This window comes from Pleurodeles waltl, chromosome 1_1 (assembly GCF_031143425.1).
Source record: "Pleurodeles waltl isolate 20211129_DDA chromosome 1_1, aPleWal1.hap1.20221129, whole genome shotgun sequence".
NCBI lineage: Eukaryota > Metazoa > Chordata > Amphibia > Caudata > Salamandridae > Pleurodeles > Pleurodeles waltl.
Genome location: NC_090436.1, coordinates 329,526,317 through 329,551,080, shown reverse-complemented (window position 1 = coordinate 329,551,080; position 24,764 = coordinate 329,526,317). Strand labels below are relative to the sequence as shown.

Below are 24,764 nucleotides of genomic sequence, written 5' to 3'. Positions count from 1 at the left end.
TTTTCCGACTACGTATTCGCAGAAGCACCGGAACACTACTTTCGCAGTACCTGTTTGCGCTCAACAAATGGTTTAAAAAAATAATGACTCACTCATGAGTAGGTGAGAACATGAGTAGGTCAGTGTTTTAGATTTTATAAATCAGTACTAAAAATGGACGCAGTCATTTATTTTTCTTACTGATAACTTATTATCTCTGACACACTCACTGAAACTCACTCACTTCCACATTGAATGTAAATATACAGCTGGAACAATTCTTCAGTCTTCCCTGATTTTTCACAATTTTATGCCTAAACTTCCACCAAGGTATGACACCAATTTTCAGCTTGTGAATCCAAGAAATGTATGCAATGTGAATGTGGCATTGTGCGTGAACTTTTTCATAAATATCCACACAGCCCTTTTGCCTCTTATGAACCCGTTCCACACGATTGCCCCTGAAAAAACTAATGAGGAAACAATTGTACAGTGCAATATCTTCAAATCGTCCTCATGATAGATATCAGAATTTATTGTGGAGCAGATTCTTAATTTTTAAAAAAATGTTGAAGTGCACCTGGCAAGCAGTCCAGTGCGGGCCATCACGAACCTTCCAGTTGCAGAACACCTGGCTGGAAAAGCCTTATCACTATATCATAATTCGCACAGCTTTAAGTGTGTTAATTGCTTTGAATTTTTATTTGAAAGCATTTGAACCTCAAAAACAGCCGAAACACCGTCAAAACTGGAACACATCGTTCTTATAAATGTTATTATACTTTACGAGAAATATTCATTCTATGTTTATGAATAATATTAATTTTAGTCAAAAGCGACAGATTACATACAAATGTACTCTTGTTTGCCTATGCTGGATAAGGTGGCCTTTGCTACTGATTTTGGTGGTTGAAATGCAGCTACCAGATGGTGGAGGACTAACTCATTTACATATTCAAGACCTTTCTCTTTTAAGCAAAGGTCAGATTCTGTAAACTGTTGTAGCAGTAGTGGTAAATCTTGATGCACGAAACTATTACATATTAAGTCAGATTTAGTGAATTCTTACACATCTGTCTCTGTCCATTTAACTGAGATAAATCTTGGCTTTCATCTGATACGTCCCCTAATATATAAACAGAATAACTAAGACGATTGAACCTATGGGACACAAATTTCCTGCTTTTATATCTCATGCATCCATGTCGGGTAGTTTTGCATTCATCTGGGAACAACAGAAAACACATATGAAAATTTGTACATGAAAACGTATGTGTAATCATCCACTGACTGACTGCTAGGTTTGTAGAACAAATATATCATTCTTTAAGGTTGAGCTAACCTTACCTTCAGTGTGATTACCTATTAACTAAATTAAAGATTATTAACTAGATACTGTTGGATTACCTATTGGATATAGATAGGAAATGTACCCTTTGTTGCATTCTGATTGGCTGATTGGAAGAACTGACCAGTCCATACCTTTTTTTCTCTAAAGTAGTCTCAGCAGCTGAAGTAATTGGTGACCTATGTTTGGGTGAAAATTAGCTAGCTAGTAGGCAAATAGATGTTACAGTGCTGTAAAATAACTTTTTGAGACCAAGAGTGCATTTTTAGGTTGAGCATAGCACGCACAACTGCTGGTTTTCCTACGTGTTATTATCTATTTGGGCTTTTAAACAAGCCCACCTCACGCCCACCACTATCGCTAGTTCATGGGTTTGCCCTTCAAAAATCATTTATCATTGGTAAATGCTTTACACTTGTCCCTCCTTGGGGCGGTTTGGTTACCACCTTTGACATTGACCCTGTTACATGGCTAATTGCACTTTTGCCGATACGTATGACTGCGAGCAAACTTCTTTTTCCTTTTGTGTGTCTCCTTCATGCTCATGGCGTGGTGCTTTGAATTGGCTCGCTTATGTGAAACTGTTTTACTTTTCATTTTCAATTTATGTGGCAAGAAACATCCCATTAGGAGTTCACAACACTAATAGTTCGAACACGAGCAAATGCATGACCCATTTCATTGCAAATGCTAGTTTGTTTTGCTGCTGCGAGAAAGTAAAGGAAGTGTAAAGCATAATAGAGCCTCCACGTCCTGCCATAGAATTAATTTTCTCCATTGACTTGCTTGCTTTGAAATAGGGTAATTTCAAGTGAGAGAAACGCTATAAAAAATATAAAAATCTGGAGTCCTCCCCTGAATCGGTTGTGTTGGCTTGCATGATTAAATGAGACTTCATATAATCAAAACCTCCAGTCTTGATATAAGAGTAAGGATTTATTAGCCAGTTTGTCGGAAGCACAACCAAATGGTGAAAGGTGTTTCAGCTCTTGGTTACAAGGCTAAGATGGCCGCCATGGCAAAGCATTTCCGGCGCATGCTAGATAGTCCCATGTCTATTTTCATGCTTTCCTCTGCCAGGTCTTCCTGCGTGTCAGCTTCCTTCTGCCCAGGCTGCCTGCAGCGAGATTGGGGAGGAACAGCAAGGGTTGCAACACTAGCTGTGTGGAAAGGAAGTAGGGTTGGTCCAGCGGTATTTTGTTCGAGGTAGATCGGCGTGAGACTTCCTGAATCCAACACCCCCTTGGTAATTACAGCAAGCCGATCATTGTTTAAAGAAAAGGAGCCCGCTCGGGCTGCTTCGGGTAAGTCATTTGGCAGAGTCTGGCGTGGAAATTTGCTTATAAAAGTCTGTGAAGTCAGATTATGGGGTTTAGTTGAATATGCGGGGGTTTGGCTGCCGTGGGCCAAGTCTATTACTTTCTCGGAGATCTTGGCCCTGAACGCTGTCATTACTCGGAGCGTCAGACACAGCCGATGCCAGCAATGCTTGTGTAATGCAAACATAGCCGAAAAGCAAGCAAGCGCTGTAGAGTCAAAGGCGAAATACAACTAATGAGTAATAGGGGTGGTAGCTGGTTATTGTATTGTTCCTCCATTGTGCTATCGTGATCTATGAAGAGACGCGTCTTCAACTCATTCATAAATTGCAGGAGCGCTGGGGATGTCATGATAGGCACTGATATTTTGTTTCAGATCTTGGTTGGGTAAAAGGAAAAAGTCTGCTACCTTGTGTTTTTTTTAGGTTTCCCCTTCACAGCGCTTGCGCTATGCTTTGGAATTTATAGTTTAAATCATTCTTAAAAGGGGCTTACATCCTGCCCTTGCTTTTCATTGGTTCCTATGCTTGCCACTTACCTTTCTTCCATTTCTATTGGCTGTAGCATATTTCCTGCAGTTACCAATGGTTGTTCCTCGTGTGTTTGCTCTTATCAGTGTGCTGAGGCCGGAGTACTACTTTCATCAGCTTTTTAAAAACTTTTTTGAAGCTTTTGTCTGCACAGCGCTTGCGCTCTGCTTGTTTAATGTGCTGTGCGTAGTTTTTTAGTTTTTGTTTTCATTCAAAAAGAGCCTGATTATTCCCCTATCTTTCTTTACGCTGTGTATTTCTGTCCACGCAACATGATCATGCGATATTGGCACTGCTTGTTTCATTATTATGTGCTGCTTGAGCCATGTTTTTTATAGCTCGTACGTAGCCCAATTGCTTTAATGAAGGGACAAAGAAATTAAGTGATTTGACCTTTATCACAGGGTGTTGATTCCACACCGGGACTCTGACCTGGCTCCCGGGTGGCTAAGTGGAGAATATAGTACCATTACATTATGGCTGACAAAAATATTGTGCTTTAAATATATTTTACAAAAAATACTGCCTTTTGGAATTAATAGAAAACGTACACCCAATGAAGAGACATTTTTTTAATGTTAAAATAATATTTATGCCACATTATGTATGCTAGACAATATTTTTGTTATCAAATTTTGGCAACCATAGCATCATAAGAAATCTCATGAAAAGGGATTCAGAACTCAAGTAATGATGTAGTGGCTTCTGATCGATATGACAAAAATGGATTTACTGTTGCCATCCTTAGTCTCATTAACATACAGGCAGTAAGTCCGGAAGTAGCAATGTGATGACCCTCATAAATCTATAGGCTTTACTTTTCCCATAAAAACAGTAGCTTTTGTCCTAAGTCGGCAGTGTTGGCTGTCTAAAGATATATGCTCCTTAGAACAGCTGTTACCTGTCTCTCCTGAGTGTCAGTACCTTATCCCTCATCTAGTTCCAATACACCACTCATTTTCCATCTGGTTCCCTGTCCTATGCACAGGCTTTCCATAATCTTTTATCTCCACCAGCAGCCTGTACCATATTGGGTTACTTTTGTCCACTAGCATCCATTAATGCACATCAACGTCCCATTTCTGAGAATGACTCGGACCTCCCAACAGTACTCCCACAGCAGCACACCCTCAGGCTTGTGATACAAGCCAAGTTAACAACAAAAGGTCACCAGTGGCTGAATTAGGGAACGTTCATTACTCACTGCAAATTTGACTGAGATCAATATGAGGATCACAGTAACATTTGTCATAGGTTATGCTGAACGGCGGTCACAATGTGAGGGCAAGAGTAGAGGCTGTCGCTTATTAAACACTGAAATGAAGAAGCAAGGACAAAGCATGTGGTAAATGTCCAGCTCTACATGAAGCGAAGTAAACCCAGTTGTATGGAGTATGGTAATGATAGTGGATAGGAGTAGGCAGTGTATGTTTGGTGGGGATCGTAGAACTTGTGGCAAGTGGGTTGGGTGATGATAGGTAACCAGTGTTAATTATGGATACGTGAAAAGAATTCAATAATAAAAGATGAAGAAACATGGATGATAATACATTGCTTTTTTTTATCAAGCACTTCATATAACACTTATTCTGTTTGTAAGTGCTGTGATGTCTGGTGAAACTATCACTCTCTTATGCAACTCAGGCCCATATTTATTAATTTTTAGCACTACATTTGCATAGTTTTTTGACGCAAAAGCGGCGCATACTTGCTAAATACAAATGCAGCGCTAAAAAAAGTATAAATATGGGCCTCAGTTTACTGATCTTGAAGGATGGAAGACTGATTTGGGATTCAAACTCATGACCTGCAAAATTACTAGATGTCAGCTACAAGCATTCCATTTATGATGCTGTCTTGGAGGTAGCAAAAAAAGCTGGGTGAATAAGAGGGATAGGGTAATGAGGTTGGCAGTGTGACAAGATGGATGACAGGAGGGGTTAAGCATGATGGGCATAAAGGAGATGGGTAACAGGATGCAGCAGGGGATAGGTAACTCCGAGTTAAGATTTGCAGATTAGTGACTGGGAGACAGGAGGGGTCTGAGTGATCTGTGACAGGAAGGTGTATTGATTCAGCGAAGTTATTGTGACTACTTCTGGAATCCCTATTTCGCATTTCTTGGAAATAACATATATTTTTGTTGTTGTTCCATGCAAAATATTTTCATCTTTCACCACATTTCAATAGAAAGTTGAAGCACCATTTCAAAATCATAGGTGGCTCACATTGTAATATTCACTGACTGAGAGCTGAACTATGTTATATTAAAGAATGCAGGGGTTGGGTGACCTTGGAGCGTGCTGGTGAACAGGTTGTTAATCACCATCACAGCCTGAGTGCCTGTGTGGTGAACGTAAAAGAATACACAGCAAAGTACTGCATAGTAGTGAATTTGACAAAACAGCTGTATTTTTGTTGCATCTTTAAATTAAAACATATGAAAGCCAGTCCTTGAAGGGGACTCGCCCAATACTTACTGTTTGCTTCCTGTACTTAAAAAATGATAAGATACGGGCTAGAGACGATTAAAGATATCTATAATCTGACCTACAAACTGCACATCCAGCAGTATCATACAATGATCCATGAAGATGTTGCCTGTCAGTCCATCTAGTGACAGTCTGTAACGGTATGGACAGGGACAGTGCTAGGGTGAATAGCTTCAAAGACAGCAATCACAGGGCTCTAACAACTGTTGCCGTGTGGGCAGTTGAGACTGATTGACAGCTAATCAAAACTGGCACCTGTGGTTAGACTTTTGGGGATTGAATGCTGGAAAACCATTCAGTATCACAGTGCATGCCTCCCTGTTTCATTTTTCACAGGGTTTTCTTATGTTCGTCAATAAATCCACCCCCTTATCTAGACTGCCCACAAAACATTTATTGGTGGTTTTTGTAGTCATGGGGTGATCTGCAGGCAAAGTAAAAGGGGGAAAAAGTGTATGTCTTAAATGTTTGCATTTGGCAAAAACATTTGCTCATTACTGATCCACCTGAAGAAATACAGTCCCATTCTGAAGTCACTATGGGACTGTCCTGGAGTGAAACATCTCCCTCTTGAAATCATTGTTGAGTAATGCAGCCTCATCTTGAAATCGTCATCAAATTAACCTGAAGTCATCATGGGATCATCCAGTAGCAGTAAATGATCATCTCATGTTTTCCAGTGAAGTAATCACACACCCACCCTGGACTAGCTATTGTAATTACTCTAAAGTCATTTAATTACAATTTTCGCCCTTTACACATACTTGGTTTTGCATGACATCCTCAGATCATTATTGAAATGGTCCAGAGGGAGTCATCAGATGACTTCAAAATGACTCAAGGATGATCTTTGTTTTAGACTTGGACTAGCAATTTACCACCGAGTGCATCATGGAGAACAAACTCTTGTGAAGTGTCTGCCATATGCTCAGGATTCACTTCCACAACGAGTGAGGTTTGCAAGGTGCATACACCCCCTCCACATATATTATAAATGGGTTGCAGCCACTGTCGGCTCCATCATGTCTCCTATATCAGCAGACAGGGTTGCAGGAGTGGGACTTGTGCTCACTCTTGCGCTACTGTCTCTGGTAACTGGGCACCATAGGGCAAAGACCTCAGACATCATTCTGGAAGCACTGCCAAGAATGTGAGTGGACTGATAAATACCTCCTATTACTACTCTAAGTCACAGAAACTGTGACTGGTATTCCACATGAAGAAGACGGAGGTTTGCTTAGTTGTGGCGTAGTGGGATAATGCAGTTGCTGCACCAATTTGCCGACAGCATCCAAGGGCAATGTCTGAAATCCAGATGGATCGGCTTAGCATTTCACCCTTGTGATGTTGATTGTATGTGCTTCTTGCCAACACACGGGAAGCAAGTTCAGCTAATGAGGACTGGAGATAAGGAAGGCATAGGAATGGGTTAGGAGGTGGTCTCCGGTTCTGGTGTTTGGTAATTTAATGCTCGACACTGTCCGTGAGAGGAATGGGTTGTGTACACTACTTAAGAGGGGCCATCTTTGTTCCTGCAGCATGAAACTCATATAATATAGCAACTGCTTTTTAAAAGAAAAAAGTACCTTTCCCCTCTGTGCGACCTCTCGGTATACACTCAGCACTGTTCACACACAGTCTTTGTGTAATGTAATGGTTCTCACAGCGGGAAGTACTGGGGATGGGATCAATCAGGAGAACCTACTGTACAGGCACATGAAGTGTGAGATCCCTGCACGTAGGTGTCCCAGCTTTTCTGTTGCAGTGGTCAGGAACACACAAGGACCAGTCCTGAATGTAAACTTCCTCGCCTTAAATAATAGAAACTCCTGATGCTTGTCATCTACCAAACCTCCCATGCCCTGAAAGAAACAACAGTAAACCAAACAAGGCAAAGCCCACTCCGACAGGGACCTCCATTAATTTCTAAGGCGAGCCCTTTCTCCATCCGCCCCTTGCTTCAGTGTCCGGTCTCTACCCACAAGCTACAGGAATTCAGGCAGAACACTTTCTGAGGAGGCTGTGCTATTTCCCCATCCTTTGTCCTGCTAAACCAGATGCCTCCATAATGGACCACCCTTTTCTTCTAATTAATACAGTGGCCAGTTTAAGAATAAACCTCATAAAACACCTACTCCAGCGTTTACAGAATCCCCTTGTTTGATGTTGCTTCCTATGAGCGCAGCTTGAAGCTCTTGATATTTCACACTGTCTCGTTGAAGCGGTGGTCTAGCAGCAGTAAAATGGCAGCAGACAGACTATTTGCCTGATTCTAGTGTCTACCAAAAGGCTGTTACCTAGTATTATCTCACATACAAATAATGTTATTTCTTTCTACATTTTGCATCCTCAGGTTACATTGTATCTGAGATAGCGTCCACAATATCCTTAAAAAACCTGCATTAAAAACAGACCATGACTTAAAACTTTTGATTGTTGACATGTTTTCTTTCAAATCAAATCCTTCCGTTCCGTATTCTGCATGTCGCCTCTCTCTGGGTACAACCTACTCTAAATTACATGTATGGTTGCCTAATGTCTACTATTGCATTCTTGCACATTATCCACACCTCATTTGAAGCTCACAACCTCTCATATGAAAAGTCATACCCCTGGAAGCGAAGAATACTTAATCGTACTTATACTTAAAACAATCTCTAGCAAACCCACCAATCAACTACATGAACTTGCACACCCCAACTAATGATTGCATTTAGCTTCTAACTACTGCGAACTACACAAATACATTTGATTAAATGCATGGTATCGTTTCTTTGCCCAGGACTAATCCCAATAGGCAGCAATAACCAGTAAGCACTGGTTTAACCACTAACCTTGGGTTTCGGGAGCAGTGTGACATGTGGTGTAAAGCGATTCAGTGCCTCATCGGTATTGTAAATTCTGTATAAATGCAATTATAATACAATGATGGTGCAGTAAATTCAGCGTAAATGTAATGAAAATACAATAATGGTGCAGTTGGCAGGTTGTAAATTGTTGTAATTCTTAATAAGCAGCATTATTGATCAAGGTGAATAGCTGACTCTATAAAGTGATTTCCATCTAGATGTTTGTCAATTAATTATTTGTAAAAGGTTGGTTTCAGAGTGCTTGCTAGCAGCGCACGTCATCTGCTCTGGGACATCAGAAAAGAGTTTAGCACGTTTTTTCATTTATTCCAGTGACTTTTAAAAATGTGACTCCTGCCAGTTGTCTTGATGGTTTTGACTGCTGTATATCAAATTGGACTGAGAGTGTCGGATGGTATCACATGGACTTGTGCATAGTTCCCCAAAGAGTAATATACTTTTGGGTTACTGTTTAAAATGTAGCTAATGAGCTGGCTAAGAGGCCCTGGAATACAATAACTGAACCATCCCTGCCTGCCAGTCATTATTGCACAGTTAGTTCAGGGAGTTCATAGAGTGCCTTAATCAGAAGGGTATCCACTTGCTTAGTGGTGCTCCAACGGAGACTGGCCAGGCAGGTGAATCTCCATCCAGTTCTATAACCACTTGTGAATGTATTTATATCAAAGCGGTTTAATTGTTCTGTTTTCTAATGCACTGTAAGCCCCCGGAGGACTTGGAAACACTGGTAAACCATAAGAGTATAATGTGCTAAAACTGAAACGGAGTAATGATGAAGGAAATGAGGATTGGCACCCTAGTGGCTTGTACCTTCAGTTATAAGCTTGAACTATTTGCTTTGCCAATGTTTGTTCATGTATGAGATAGATGCCAATAAGGTGCCGTCAACTGTGGCTTTTACATAACTGAAACCACCTTGCCTTGGTGAATAGTCTGTTGATATCTTCTAGGAAGTTTCTAGCTTGTCTCACCACTCCTGAGGTCTCTGTGATCCCCACTGATTTGCCTCATGCATTCAGCAGAAGCTTCCCTTTTCTGAGCCTCCCTGTAGGCCTGACTCAGCTCCCCTCTAATCCCATCTGGGCACTTGTCATCGTAGCTCTGTTCGACTGCTCCCTATTGTATAAAGAAGTGGTTCCCGGTTTCAAGCAGAAAGATGGAGAGAGTTTACTGTTTGCACATCCTGCACCAGTGGATGACTGAGTACTGTGGCATCTTGCTCGTCGGAGGAAGCTGTACATGGGAGGTTCTACCACAGTGACCATTCTTGGAGTTGAAATCCAGTTCACCAGACTTCAGGCCATGTCTTGCTCACCTGCCACACTTTTCTACATCTTTCAGTGCATGTGGGAAGGAGATTGAGGTGCTGTGTTGTCACAGGGAGCAAAAGGTTTTTTTGACGTTCTGTACTGTGAAGGTGCTTTAATAGGATTTTTCACCTCTTCTCGTTTGTGCAGCTCTCTGATCCCATATCACGCTCATCTGAGTGCTGGCCAGATTTACCGGAGCCTACAGTTTATGCTGCACATTATAGCGCTAATTCGTAGAGAAAGGGAAAATGTGCCTAGCTGAATGCCCCAGCAAGAAAGTTGTGGAGTTTCTCTCGAGGTTATATTTATGGAAGAGACAAGTTTGATGTTCCTTTTTTCTGTTGTGTGTGGAACGACCAACTATTTATCCAGGTTTTTTTCTGGACAATGCCAAATGAATCTGCTGTCAGAAGTGAAGAGTTATAGTCAAGCAGAATCCTTGCCTCCAGTCCTTCACATGGACTTAAGGGATGTGTTTCTGTACACTCTCCAGCAGAGGGCATATACCTAGTTCTGTACGTCAGCACAAATCTCTATGAACCTAACAGAGTCTATCTCCATTTTTGCTGAAAAGTTGATCAGATGTTAAGCATGACATCATAATTGCAACTGTCTTATTTGCTCGCAAACACTTTACTAATTACACTTTACTCATCTCAAACGAACAACGTGGTCTACAGAACCCATTAGACAAATTTGATATGTTCTGTGGATCCAAGGCCCTAACCATCAATATTGCTAAAACTAAATTGATGATGTTTAGATCTCACAAGAAGTTTGGGGATAATTTTTATTTGGATAATTCAGCTCTTGAAATAGTACAATATTGTATGTACCTGGACATGTATTATCAGCTATAAAATGATTTAAAAAAAACATATATGTTAAGGAACCTACTTGCACAGTGTGCATATGTGATTCTCTGCTTCACTAGTGAGTGAGGTTGATAATCCGTTACCCTAGCGGTCTTTAAGTTGCAGTGTTCCCTCACTCTATGGAGCACAAATCAGGGGTACACACCAGTATCCATATGCAAGAAGAATTTGCTAAATCACTTGTTGAGTTTGCCATGTAGTAGTCCCACAGCTCCGTTGCTTGTGAACCTTGATATCATGAGTTTCCTTTTTAGCTAGTTAAAGACTACTATTATATTGCGTGGAGTATGGGAACTCCCAAGTTAAATCACTATAGGGAGTCTGTATGATGTATTGGTCTTTGTAGGCAATGGATCCATTGATTGGTCTAGGCATTCCTGTCTGGCAGATCTGTCTTACCTATGGTCCTTCACTTAGTCTATTACCACCACCACTTACTACATCGTCCGAGGTTAATTCCCACAAACTAACTATGGTTGCTAGGGAAGTTATTTGGTAAGACCTCCCAAGGAAGCCTGGCCAGAGTTGTTATAACTTATAAATGTGTACCCCGCTATGGGCTCTTTTTAGACACGTTTGGGCCAAGGTCCTCTAATTTACCTTCAGGTATGGCATTTTGCCTCTGAAATGTTTTACAGCTCAATCATTAGATCACACCATCCCCCACACAAAGCAAAGCTGCAGTGTCCTAATTGGCTGGAAGACGAGATGCATCGTTTGTTCTTCTTCCCAGTGTATGCCATTCCAAGGGAAAAATGCCTCCTGCTTTTGCAGGGAAATGTTGAAATTCTTAACCCGACTGGCACTTGATGTCACAAAACAGACCTCTGAAAGACCTGCGGTGTTTGCAGCATCACGTTACTTGACGGTTGCCTGGATAATCAGGAGACTTTTTATAGACCAATGACGAACATGTTATCAAAATTGTTCCATACACTTGATAATTCTTGAGGTATAGTTTATAGTATTTTAATGTTGTTTTGTGGTTGTGACCCGGTATAACTGTATTACTGACATGATTGCATGAAACAAAACACAGGACGACATGAAGCATGAGTTTGTAACCGAAATGATCAGATAATTGAGAAGGATTTCTGGTTCACCCAGAACCAGGGGTCTTCTCCCACGCTTTTATAATCCCATTGCTTCAGACAATTACAATACTTGTGTTAAGTGCTGTACAAATAACAAGACGCATGACAGATTCTAAAAAAAATTGTGAACCAAAAGTGCATTCTGTGGGAAAGTAGTTTAATGTTTTTGTTCAAAGCAGCCTCGTTATCATCTTTCTCACAGTGATATTCTCACTTTGTAGTTTCTGCTCGCTTTCTTGAGAACCGAATTTCGCTATAAATTTGCGCAATCACCGACTATGGTTGCCTATTGTGCTTGGCAAATATTCATTATGTACTTAAAAGCGATCTGCTAATTGCAAAACCGAAACACCAAGAATGTGATCCACTAGCCTTGTTGGACAAGATTCTGACAGTTGCTTGATGCCTGGGGCTTGCAGCATGTAACAATTTCACCCAGTTATCTTTTGTTGAAACAGCTTTCTAGCACCACCATATCCATTCCAATGAGAAGCATCAGAGGCCTGTGAGGCTGAAATAAGCCTAAAACCAATGCTCTTGTGGTCTTGGGGCATCGGAGGAGATTCCTTTTGCTTTCAGTGTCAGATTTTGGATATCACTAAACAAATTTATTTCCAATTTCAAAAGTAAGATGTGTAATGAAAAACTTCATTTTAGTATGCACTCCTTAAGGCATGCAGTGGAGCAGTAATCATTTAAAACACTTGGCAAGACATCTGAAGTGATTTTTAACATTCACTCCAAGATAGTGAGCTTCCACTCCTTTTTTTCACGATGCATCGCCTACTTGTGCTGTGGGGCTGAAATAAATTTGGATATTAAAGTCCAGTGGGTTGTTCATATGTTATCGTCTCAATGGTGACTGCCTGACAGGGTGTCAGATTGGTTAGACACAGAGAGAACGATTATGGCCTGCATCGTTTCCATGACCCATATGGCTTTATAATGGGAAGTCGTTGTCCAGATATGTAGACTGAGGCTTCGGAATCGCTTGAAAGCCCAGGGAGGAGCGTGATTCCCGGGTTTGTGGTAACATCATTTCTTAGTGAAAAAATTCCCCAAATGCAGAAACGTCTCTGTTGAAACAAGTGTATGGTTACAGCTGAGATATTTGCCTTCTAAATTGTCTTGTACAAATATTTCTGTTTAATGTTGTGAACTCAATACGTTTGGTAACTACACTCCCGTCACACAATCCACCTACACGGATCTGGTACTCTTTGTTCAAAGGAAGACCAGAGATTACCATATAGGCATTATCATCCGTGGCCTCACTGATGCACATTATCATCCGTGGCCTCACTGATGCACATTATCATCCGTGGCCTCACTGATGCACATTATCATCCGTGGCCTCACTGATGCACATTATCATCCGTGGCCTCACTGATGCACATTACCATCCGTGGCCTCACTGATGCACATTACCATCCGTGGCCTCACTGATGCACATTACCATCCGTGGCCTCACTGATGCACATTACCATCCGTGGCCTCACTGATGCACATTACCATCCGTGGCCTCACTGATGCACATTACCATCCGTGGCCTCACTGATGCACATTACCATCCGTGGCCTCACTGATACACATTACCATCCGTGGCCTCACTGATGCACATTACCATCCGTGGCCTCACTGATGCACATTACCATCTTGCTGGTAATCTGTTAACTACAAAGACGATGTTCTGCATTAGGTCGGCACCTCGGGCTGCTGTCTGACACTGGCGGTACTGTGCATGGGAGGTACCTACTCTGTTCACCTATGACCACTATTCATTAAAATCTGGACTTGACATTGAGCCATTTCACTTTCTGTGTGATAGAAGTCGAGAAGGTGGACCAAAATGTGCTCTGCAAGCATTATTATGCCTTCTTGGAACTGGCGCTCTCGAAGGTTCGGCCCTTTAACCAGAGAATAGCATTTCAAACGCTTAGGTCTGACTCTTAAGTGACAAGGGCCGTGCTTCCAGTGGATTCATTTCTTCTGACCTGGCTCAGGCAGTGTTTCTTTGCTTCACTCTGTATCTCACCTCGTTCATTCCAAAAGTCATTTACGACACCATTTGCAGTTAATTAGTCCTCCCACATTTATTTCTTGGATCTTTCGCCCATTGCCAAGACACGTTACAGGGAGATCGTATCCTGTATCCGTGCCTTCTTTTGCTAAGATGAAAAGGATCGACTTCTCAAGCTCACTGGTACAGCTTCTTCATGTTGTCAGAGGACATGGTGAAAGTGCTGCCGATGACCAGAAGCAGTTTGGTAGGTTGCACGATAAGCTGCTCTATTGTTTTGTTGCTTGTCTTGGAGAGCGTGAATAAAACACTTCTGTCCGTATGACCTTGGAGGTACAGCTGTTCAGCCAAATGTACTTGCAATAGTCGCCCATAGGACTCTGGGAAATATTTTCCTTGGCTGATTAAGTACCCGAGTGGCATTTCAACTGGCAAATGTGTTAAAGATCCTACTTGAAAATTGTAAATCAGTCTGACAACTCTATCCTGAAAAGAATGAACTGGGTACAAGAATGCGAGAGAAAAATGTTTTGGAAATTTGACATAGTCCAGCCTGAAAAGGATGTAAGCTCTGGTCAAGACTTAACTAACTGCTGTTTTACACACCACTCGAATGAAAAGGAAGGCCGGTTGTGATCCCCGAGGAGTAAAACCTTACTGTTAAGTGATACTTTTGTTTTGTCCATTCCCTTACAGCTGTTAGACAGTGAAGACATGATATTTATGTCCTAGTGCAGGTCAAATTATCAACCACATCTCTCTGGCTTTGCTGGCTGTCGATCTTTTTGCTCACTGTCAACTACCTCTGTATGCACGTCAGAATTGTGAATTTTATCTGCTTCCCTAAGTACAGCCAATCCTTTTTATGGAAATCTGTTATTACACCTAATGGTTTTAATCCATTGTGATTTTACTGTCTTGTTCGCAGTCTTTCAGATCTGAATGGGGAATAACATGCAGATCCATGTTTACCAAACCTGAGATCTGCTTATTTCCCCCACTCCTGACCTGTTTTCGCCATGTAACTTCCTCCAGGTTATATCTGGATGAAATTATCTCTGGGGGGGGGAAGTTGTTTGGGTGGGCAGAAAGCCAAGGAATACAGTAATTTCACACGAATCTAAATCGTGATACAGGCCAAAACACTTTGTGCCTCAGCCCGGATTTACTGCCCCAGTTAGAATGAGGGCCTAGTTGCCTTCGTAATTTGGCCGTGCTTTACATATTAACCACAGTGACTCCTTAATCTCATCACTCGGCTAGCCTGGGTCTGACAACAGTCTCAGAAATCAGATCTATAAACTGCGGGGAATAGGGTTGTGCTGCTCTGGCTGTTATGCTACTGAATACATTTCCACTGGAAACGTGATGATCACCCACACTGATTCAGGTTTTTAAGGCTTTAAGCCTCTGTTTTCTGTACCTTGGTGGTGTATGACGTGCATTAGTCGCATGGATGTTCTTTTTCAGATTTTGATAATTCCAGTTGGCTTTAATGTTCATTCTATAATAAGGAAAAGGAATATGAAAATTGGAACACATCTGGACAATTTACCTGAATTATCACATCTGGAATACTAGCTATCACAGCACCTGGTGTATCTAGTACATTGGGGAGATGGAATGGTAGAATTTTACTTTTGGTTTCTTGAATTTGTTATGGAAGCAGAGGGGCAGAATTCTTGCAAGCTCCACAGACCACCTGCTTGAAACCACTACTTCACCTGAGGTGCAGGAAGTGCCAGTTAGGCTGTACATAGTCTCTTGGTTTGTTACATAGCGTGGTAGCCTGGAAGACACAGTATGCTGACATCTCTCTACTTTACTACAGAGCAGGGTCAGCTTTAGCGTTGGTAGTGCCCGGTGGGGGAATCTTTTTTGGCTCCTCCTCCTTTCCCCCATGACCTCCTCCACGACTTCTCTCACTACCACCCTCCAACAATGCCCCTCCTTTCTAAATATCCCCTATTTCACATGTATGGCATTTGTTTTGTAGCACTACTCATACACAGCTCACGCCCCTCCAAGGTCAGTGTCTGGTATGGCTGCACTGGTCACACTGCCCTAATGCCGGACCTGCCACAAAATCCCTGATTATGACTACTGCGGTACTAACACACCGGATATTACCAATTCTGGCTGTGGTTTAAAATTCTACTACTACTTCTGTAATTTGTCATACTTATTGAAATTCTTTATTGACTTCAATGTTGGTGCTCACTGTTTCCTTGTATTTTTAGTTCTTTAAAACTGTGAATGCTTCTCATTTGAAACAAATGTGTGACCCTAAATCTTCTATGATTTTCCTCCCCATAAGGATTGAGGCAACTTTTTGTGGTCATCCTATATGTATCATTTACTAGTGAGAGTGAGAACTACCATCCAGTCAAATGCCTAACCATGAAAGTCTGTTAGCAAAAGTGGCTCTTTCAGGTGGGCATTTGGGTGGATCCCCACCAGAGGGGAAAGAGATGTCACCAAGACCGCCTTATTACATTCCTCTGTATATATGTGATATTTATATGATGCAAGTCTGGCTGAAAGGCAGCAAAGACCTGTACAGGGTCCAAGGCAAGGACACAGTCAGCATATGATTGAATAGGTAGCTGATTTTCAAAGAGCGAAAGATAACTGTACTGCATCATGATGTAGTGTTCTTTAAAGAGGTGCGTTTTCAGCTCCTTCCTGAATTGGAGCAAGATTTAGATATCCCTGATGGATATATCAATGTTGTTCCAGATACTGGGTGCACAGATAGAGAAGGCCTGTTGCCTTGTTTTTATTTTGTTGCATTTCGTCACCAGTCTGATAGTGTCCTGGCTCCTGGAGTGCTGAGTGCCACCAGGGATGGTGAGCTTGCCAGCCAGATAGCCAAGGATTCTGGTCATGTTGTCTATGCAGATGATGCAGCTGATTTTGATGTTGTGGTTTTGGCAAGGGCAGCCATTTCAGTTCCGTCAAGGTGTGGGTGATAACGTCCTGCTTCTTTAGGTCCTTTTAGTGTGCTGCAGCATGGTAGCCAGCTTTAATTTTTCTTTTTGCTTTAAGGAACAAATTTGAGTTCCTCCAGGTGAGGGTTATATAAACCTAGTTTCTGAAAAAACAGTCTACGTTTTGCTTGAGCCTTATCATGAACCTTTTTCTAGGTTTGTGCTAAAACCCAACATATATGCATATATACATAATAAATCATTGCTTGTAAGTTGCACCATCTCATGGGTGGTTCTCAGTAGATAAAGATGGTCCCAATGTGCCTTAAAAAAAGGTGCCTAAACTGATGGACAGGTTCTATAACAGCAGTCCATTTATGACCCAGCAGTGAAAGGGTTTTTGGTCTGGTGGAATTGGAACTCGTGACGTGCTAGTCACAGACAAGCCCGAGCCAATCACTATTGGTATCCTAAGATCCTATTGGTAGGAATGCACCTAGTTTAGGAGAAAGACACTGTACATGTTTTTTGTCTTAGAGTTTCAGGAATACCCAGACGGTTGTACGTTAATAAGAATTTCTCTTTATGTTTAAAATTTTTGCTCCTTCTGGAACTGGTACAAAAAGTATGTATCTTTTAGTCATGCATAAAGTACATTATGCAAAACGCCCAGTCTCTTGTGCGCTACAACTACATATAATTGTAGATTTCAGGTGTTTGTGTTTTCCCTATAAACCCAGAAGCCTCGTATGAGACCAGCTGCAGAGAGGTTTCAGCAAAGTCATGAGGCATACAGAAGCTTAGAAATATGGAATTCATCAACCTTGCCTCGTGGGGAGACATGACTGTACTTAGCTAGATTTAGAAGAACTGCCAATTAAGGAAGTAACAAAAGTGTCACAAAAATATAACCGTAATTGGCCTAGTCGTCCTGCCTCTTAAAGTGCAAACCCGAAAGCACTTGACATGCGTGCATGAGTAGAAATTGAAATTTGCTGTAAACCACCGCAGACCTCTTAAATAATAATAATCTTTATTAATTTTATTTTTAGACCCGAATCTTTTTTTCAGTCCTACTGTGAAGGGGAGACACCCATCGACTAGGAAGGAAAAGGACTTTAACTAGGTCTGTAGGACCGCGAGCACATGCAGCCCGTTTGAAAATCAGGCATTTTTTCTAATGATTATTTTTAACTTTCAAAATATGACAGATTGTCAGCAGAAGTCGGTCCAGCTACATTGTCTGTTTCCTGCTTTCTACGTGGAAGAGCAATCAATAGTCCCTTCCTAGTGTTTGACAGTGCTCGGAAAAGGAGCAGCTATTTAAAAAATAAATGTCAGGAGCCTAATGAGGCCGACATGCATCGAGAGTTGGTGCAGGAGCAGCGGCCGCGAAGTGGAATTGGAAAAGCGTGTGGCCTTGTGGACACATTTACTATGCAATGGGGGCGTGAACTGTGTCACGTGAATTTGTGTGGCATCGTACAAGTGTGCAAAAATGTGCTGTTCTTGGCCGATTCAGTCAGAAACTACTGTAATGAAAGCACACACCAGTGAGTCTTCAAAAAGACTTGCGAAAATTGGGGAAATGTTGCTAAAAAAAAAAGGAAGCAGCAGCAATTAATACCTTAAACAATTCATTGCATTGAGGCCCTTTCACCCTGCACTCACACTTATCAACCTTCATTCATGCACCAGTCGCCCTGCACAGAGAGCACCCACACCATTCTCCCTGCACTCATGCACTGCTCCCACACCTATTATCTTATTATTAATCCTATAGGCGAAACCTAATGCATTTACCAATGCTTGTTTTGTATTCAGCTAATATACAATCTTAGAGAAAATTGAGTAAATTACCAGTTTATACCTTTTTAAAAAAATATATATATATTTAAGAAAATCTATGTCCAGACGAAATAAGTGGGGCAGGATGACATCACACTCTGCCCTTACCTTAGAGCAGCGGCTGTAAACAATACAAACCCTGTGAATCATGCTAACGTGTGGGAGAGGGGGTTATGGAAGGGACGCCAGTGACTAGATCCTGTGAAGACAGTGAGCTTGTCACTGTAGGTCCTCGGTCAGTAGCGATTTTACTTTTCTTCAGGGCACAAATTAGAATCTCCCTTCATGTAAGGTGTGTTGTGTTGACCTGCGGCTGAGCAGTTTGATTCGGGAATAGACCCTCATTTTGGACTGCGCATGTGTTGTGGATAAGATGGACAACAAGATTAGGTTCAAACGTTCACCGCATCGGTCACTGACACTCTTTACAGTTCCCTGAATGTTTTAGACTGGATTAGGTTGATTTGGAAGCCCTTCACAGTCAAATACTTGCACAATCTGCATCTTAAGATGTTTGCTCTCAAAAGTCTCTTAACACAGACTCTTCTTTGTGAAAAAGTGTGAAATACAGTTCACTGAAAGCAAAAAGCTACTATATAGATACAGATGTCATAATGTGTCAAAGGTGTTTTCTCTCTGTAACATCAGTAGTCTTAGCATTTGAATATTCCCTGTTTCGATACTCTAAAAAGGGTCACGGAAAGAAGTGTTCTCTCTCCAGCAATAGTAGTCTGAGGCCTTTAATATTCTTTAAGATTGCCAAGGGTGTTCATTTGTACTCCTGCTTTTACTAATCCAGTCACTGCTTAGGCTGCCTTGAAAAGGTATAATCTTGCATACCCAGTATGTTGCACAGCGTCTTTGAACTGCAGTCGCCATGCTGCAGCAGGACAGCTCCATCTCGCTTCACTTTGCTCACCAATAACTGCATTGACTAGCGGTTACGTCTGGGCGTTTCTCCTATTTATACAGGGATAGCGTCCAGGGCAGTACGATATCTTGCGAGATTCAAATGGCTGCCGGGAAGCCATCACAGATCAGAGCACACCTTAAGTAGACCTTAAGCACCTGGTCCAGAGTGATTCAGGCCACACCCAAGACCCCCCCCCCCCCCCCCCCCCCCCCAGTCATCTCCTTGAGGTCTTCGCAATCACTACCAGTCCCTGGTTTATCCTGCGATGAAATCTAGACTCTTGACAATCTATGTGCCTGCGCGTCTTGATACAAAAACCAACAATTTATCTGATGTTAGTTTTGTTTTAGTAGTAAAATTTGCACATAAAATACGTCTGGTATTCTTTCAGAAAACGTGTGTGCCGACCTCTTGTTACAAAAAGCACACTGTATGACTGAAAATGTTTTTACTTAATGCAATTCTGTCTTCTCCTTTATATTGTGACTTTTTTTGATTTTGCAGGATTATCTTTAATTAGCTTCCTACAGCGTCTGCAGGACATGGATGGAGAGAAGATGAGATAGCATGGTTTGTGCATGGCCTGTTTAGGATCACTGTGTATTTAAGCTGGGTATTCTACAAGATGTTGTTATCTCAGCAAAGTAAGGTGAATCAAAGTGTAAGGGAGATAACCGATTAGCTCTGTGTAGTGTCTCTCAGTTAAAAGCTGGTACAGGTCATGTGCTATCTGCAATCTGACCAAATGATTACTTTTTGCGTCATCACCAAACCTAATGGGAATATAAACAGGACAATGAAACCACCCTCAAAATGCCATGACTTTGACAGGCAGCTCATCCAAACATTTGCAAAGCATGAAAATCTTGTGCATGTCTGTGGTTGAAGGGTGGGCTGCCCCAAGTTCTCACTATGCTATTTTTTAATCTACTTCTGTAAGAATATGTGACAGAAATTCAGACATTTACAATTATTTGTAGCTGGACCTTTTGGCTTTAGTAAAAAGTGAAGATCAAGCTTGATGACCAAGAATGACCTTGCAAGCAAATGGAGTCCATGAGGAGGGCCAGTCCGCTCCTTAAATGTCATTTTTTCTGTTAAACTTGTTTTTGCTTTCTGTTGACCACATTTGTACATTAGCTTTGTATGTTTCCAGTGAGACATTTACTTGACACTTTCCTTTTACTCTTGCAGGGCCTCTAGAGACATGATCGATATTAAAGCCTGGGCAGACTACATTGTGGAATGGGCTGCAAAAGATCCTTATGGCTTTCTTACCACTGTCATCTTGGCCCTTACTCCACTATTCCTTGCAAGTGCTGTGCTGTCATGGAAGTTAGCAAAAATGATAGAAGCTAAGGAAAAAGACCAAAAAAAGAAACAAAAGCGCCAGGAAAACATTGCAAAAGCCAAACGGACAAAGAAGGATTAAGGACCAGAAGCAATGCTTCCATCTGTATAACAGATTTCAGATGGGGGCGATGTGGTTTTATATTCTTTTTAGAGATGGGACGTCCTTTATGCAAGACTTGTTCTGAAATTCCTTGTTAGTGCTTTGAGCTTGGCACCGCCATTAAAGAACCTACTCTTTTGTGACCAAACACTGTAAAATGTTTAAATACTTTGTCAACAATTTAATTGGCCGCATTCTGTATGTATTTATACAGTACCCGCAAAGAATGGGCTGACCTGTTAACTGTGACCGTCGCAGCAAATTGGTCTCCTGAGTACAAACACAAAGTAAAAGTATGACTCATTATACTAACAGCTATTGTTTTGTAACGTGGGTTGCATTTTACCATCTATCAAGGGACTGATATGATGCTCAACTTCATTTCTATTCAGAAATAATCTTGAAAGCCATAGATTTACAGAGAAGTAAACCATGATTGAAATGCCTTGCCTCCCTATTACTTGGTCTTTGGATGGCTTTTTGTATAATGAATAAAAGGAGGAGGCATCGCTTCTTGTCATTTTTGTCCACTATAAAATGTAATGGTTATCTCTTTATTTCTCGAACCTCTTATCCGTGATTTTAAACCCATTTCATAAAAACTTTAGTATTTTACTGGCATTCATTAGAAGTCAGTAAGTTACTATTGTAGTAAGAAATCAAATGCCAATCCCAGTCACTTTCTTCATAATGTTTATTGTAATGTATTTGGGGAGATCTTGAAACTGTCAAAACATCTGAAAATCGTGTATTATTAAAGCAGTTTATAGTGAAACTCTTGGCACTCAAGGCAGGTAGTTATTTGTATTTATTGTATATGGAGACACAACCGGCACCATCTGTGTCCAGCTCAAGAATGCCGATGACATTCCCTGTCGCATCAAACCACAAGGAACCTAGGGCCATATGTACAAACACATTTTCCCATAGACACAGAATGGGTAAAACCCTTTGGTACATCTGGCCCCTAATTCTATCCCATGCGCAACCCCCACCTTCTAATCCAACCCTTCACTACACAGTTCTACAACTTCAGTAAGCTAGTAGTACATAGACCATTATGTAAAGTAAGTTCCACATGAAGATGATGGTGCAGGGGTTTAAAGGTAGAAACATTCATCTGCGGTAGTCAGAACAGACTGAAAGTGTCAGAACTGTAAAAGAGAAAATAAGCACGTTTTGTTTGATTTGGTGACAGCATGGGCCTCTGTGAATGGTTAGCATCCGCAACTAACAATAGTTTATAATGTACTGACAGCCTGTGGTTTTTCTTCTGACTGGAGGGCGAGGGATATATTTTAACCCCCCATTAATGTGCATTACATGATTCTCTGTGAGAGAGAGAGAAAAAGAGAGAGAGCAAGAGAACGAGAACATACACGTACACATATCCTTCCCCTCTAGATGTCATTTCCTTTAAAGTAAACTACTGTTTGGTGGTGTGTCTCTGGATAATACTAGCAAAGTGCATATCAGATTGGTGAATCTACACACTAGACTTATTCCCTTGAATTTACTGAGGTAAATACCATACCTTTTCCCAAGTCTTCAAATCCAGCTTAATTACCCTTTAGCTTCAACTGATATTCACCAAGCTGATTTATTTTTCTTCTAGTGGGTCAGTTCTAAAACTTTGTGCTGTTTTCCCTTACTGTTCCACCACCGCCTGTATTCCCTTGCATAATTAAGGAGGAGACATCTGAACGTCTTTACACTAATATCCTGACCCCTTTTCCGTACATTTGGAGCACTGGATTGACCGAGATCGATCTGGGTCTAGCGATCTGAATAGGAGTGCTCTGACCCCGGTGGAAGGAAGAAGGCTGCGGTTAAACATGCCCTGTGGAGACTGGAGTCCTCAGTTACAGGAGATGAGCTGAAGGAAAGGAACCTGGCAGCCATCGACAGCCTCCTTGTCGTTCAGTTGGGGTGCTCTTCTGTCTGGCACAGTTGAGTCACCCTTGATGGTTACAAGAGGACTTCTCAACTTTACAATGAATTTATTCTGCCTCTGGCCACTCATTCCACCTTTGGGTACCTGTGCAGATCTGAGGGCTGGTAAATTAAGTAATCTAATGTATACGAACACCTTGGAGGGAGGCTCGGTGTATCTGGCTGTGTATTTGCAACATTGATAACCCCTCTAAAACACAATGAAAGATAATCAGGGCACCCTGGGCATAAATGCCCATCTGGAGGTGAATGGTTCAACAAAATCGTCGGCTGAACCCTGGGTGGCTGGCCCGGGCACTTCTCCGTTCTCTGGCATGACTACTATCTTACAAGCCATCAATTCTTCTTAGGTTGCCCTGGAGGCCCAAATAGGTGTAGTGGGTTTCTAAGAAATGTTACGCCAAGATCTGTGGCAAGCTGTAAACAAAATCACAGAGGCCGAGGAGCGTGCCCAAGCTGTGAAGATACTGTTCAATCCCTGCAACAAACAGTCAGTAACTCATGGCCTCCACGAAACTCCTCAAGGCCAGGGGGCGAGGATGTTGGAGGAATTAGACCCACTGCAATAACATGAGATTTGTGGTGTTTCCTGAGGATGCCTGGTTGTACTCGAAGCTCCCTCTAGCCAAACTATCCACATGCTTTGTGATTGATCAGTCTTACTGGTTTCTGACGCCTGGGACTTCTCCAGGAGCTGCCCCTTCCAATAATTCCACAGCTGCTGAATTTTAAAGACCGAGACTAAATCCTCAGCTTTGCACGAGAGTCTGTCCCACTTCAGCGCAAATCTCACACCATAATGGTCTTTCCGGACTACACTCACCTTGTGCACAAGCAACATAAATCCTTTCAGGAGGCAAAGAGTAACCTGAGAACGTTCTACATACGCTACATTCTCCTTTTCCTTGCAAGGAGGGCAACGTGTCTTCCAATGTGCTGACCCGTAACAGCCATTCCTACGCTGACCTTAGCTAAAAACTTCCTACACACAACTCCTAAGGGAAGACACTCTTGCAAGATGCAGAACATAGATGGCTTGTGACTCAGAGCCACATATACCAATACAGTAAAAAAGCCAGTAAGACCTTGTATCGGTATTGGTTGTGCGTTAACGCCATCGGATGTGACAAAATGATCTCCCTTACCACCAAAGAGGGATGGGTGATTACAGGAGATTTGTCTGTCGCCCGAGAATTCAACTCCTATTAAACTATCCTATACTCTCCTTATGCATAAGTAGACTCAACAGCGCTACATTAATTTTTGAGAGATTTCCCACTCACAAGACTGAATGAATCAGAAAAGAAATCGCAGGAGGGATTGCTCACAGAGTTGGATCTTACTGAAGCCCTCCACCAGATGCAGTCAGGAGGCAGGGCTACTGCTAGCTTTAATGTTGGCGGTGTACCGCACAAATTGCCATGGCCTCACATTCATAGAGGTTATTCAGTGTGGTGCCGCCCAACAGTGAACGAAAGGTCCCAGAAGCTTATGAGCTCTTAACAAGGGTTGGCCATGACGGACACCGTCTTCAGTAGTCAAGTATAACTGTCCTTGTGTTTCATGATGTCTTGCTAGGTAATCAAGATTTGATTTTGCTTTACCCTGGACCCTTTCTTTCTAGTTTCATAAATCTGCTTTCAGATTAAATATTTTCTATATTAAGAGTTGCTTGAAGACCTTGCGGTTTCCAGAGAAGTATTCTGGAATATCAATTTCAATGGAAAACAACTTTGAACTGTTACTTAAACTTAGTGGTTACCACGTTGGAATTATTGCATATTGTTTGAACTTCAGTTCATTTGTGGAGTAACAGAAAAGTTCCTATTT

At 41.7% G+C, this 24,764-nt stretch overlaps 1 protein-coding gene across 1 annotated transcript; it reads left to right on the top strand.

The window, feature by feature from the left end:
- The first annotated feature begins 2,492 nt into the window (after window positions 1-2,492).
- Window positions 2,493-21,166, top strand: SMIM15 (small integral membrane protein 15). Its single transcript, XM_069222540.1, has 2 exons — window positions 2,493-2,631; window positions 20,723-21,166. Exon 2 carries the CDS (start codon window positions 20,736-20,738, stop codon window positions 20,958-20,960), a length of 225 nt encoding a protein of 74 aa, XP_069078641.1. The 5' UTR covers window positions 2,493-2,631; window positions 20,723-20,735; the 3' UTR covers window positions 20,961-21,166.
- The last annotated feature ends 3,598 nt before the right edge of the window (window positions 21,167-24,764 follow it).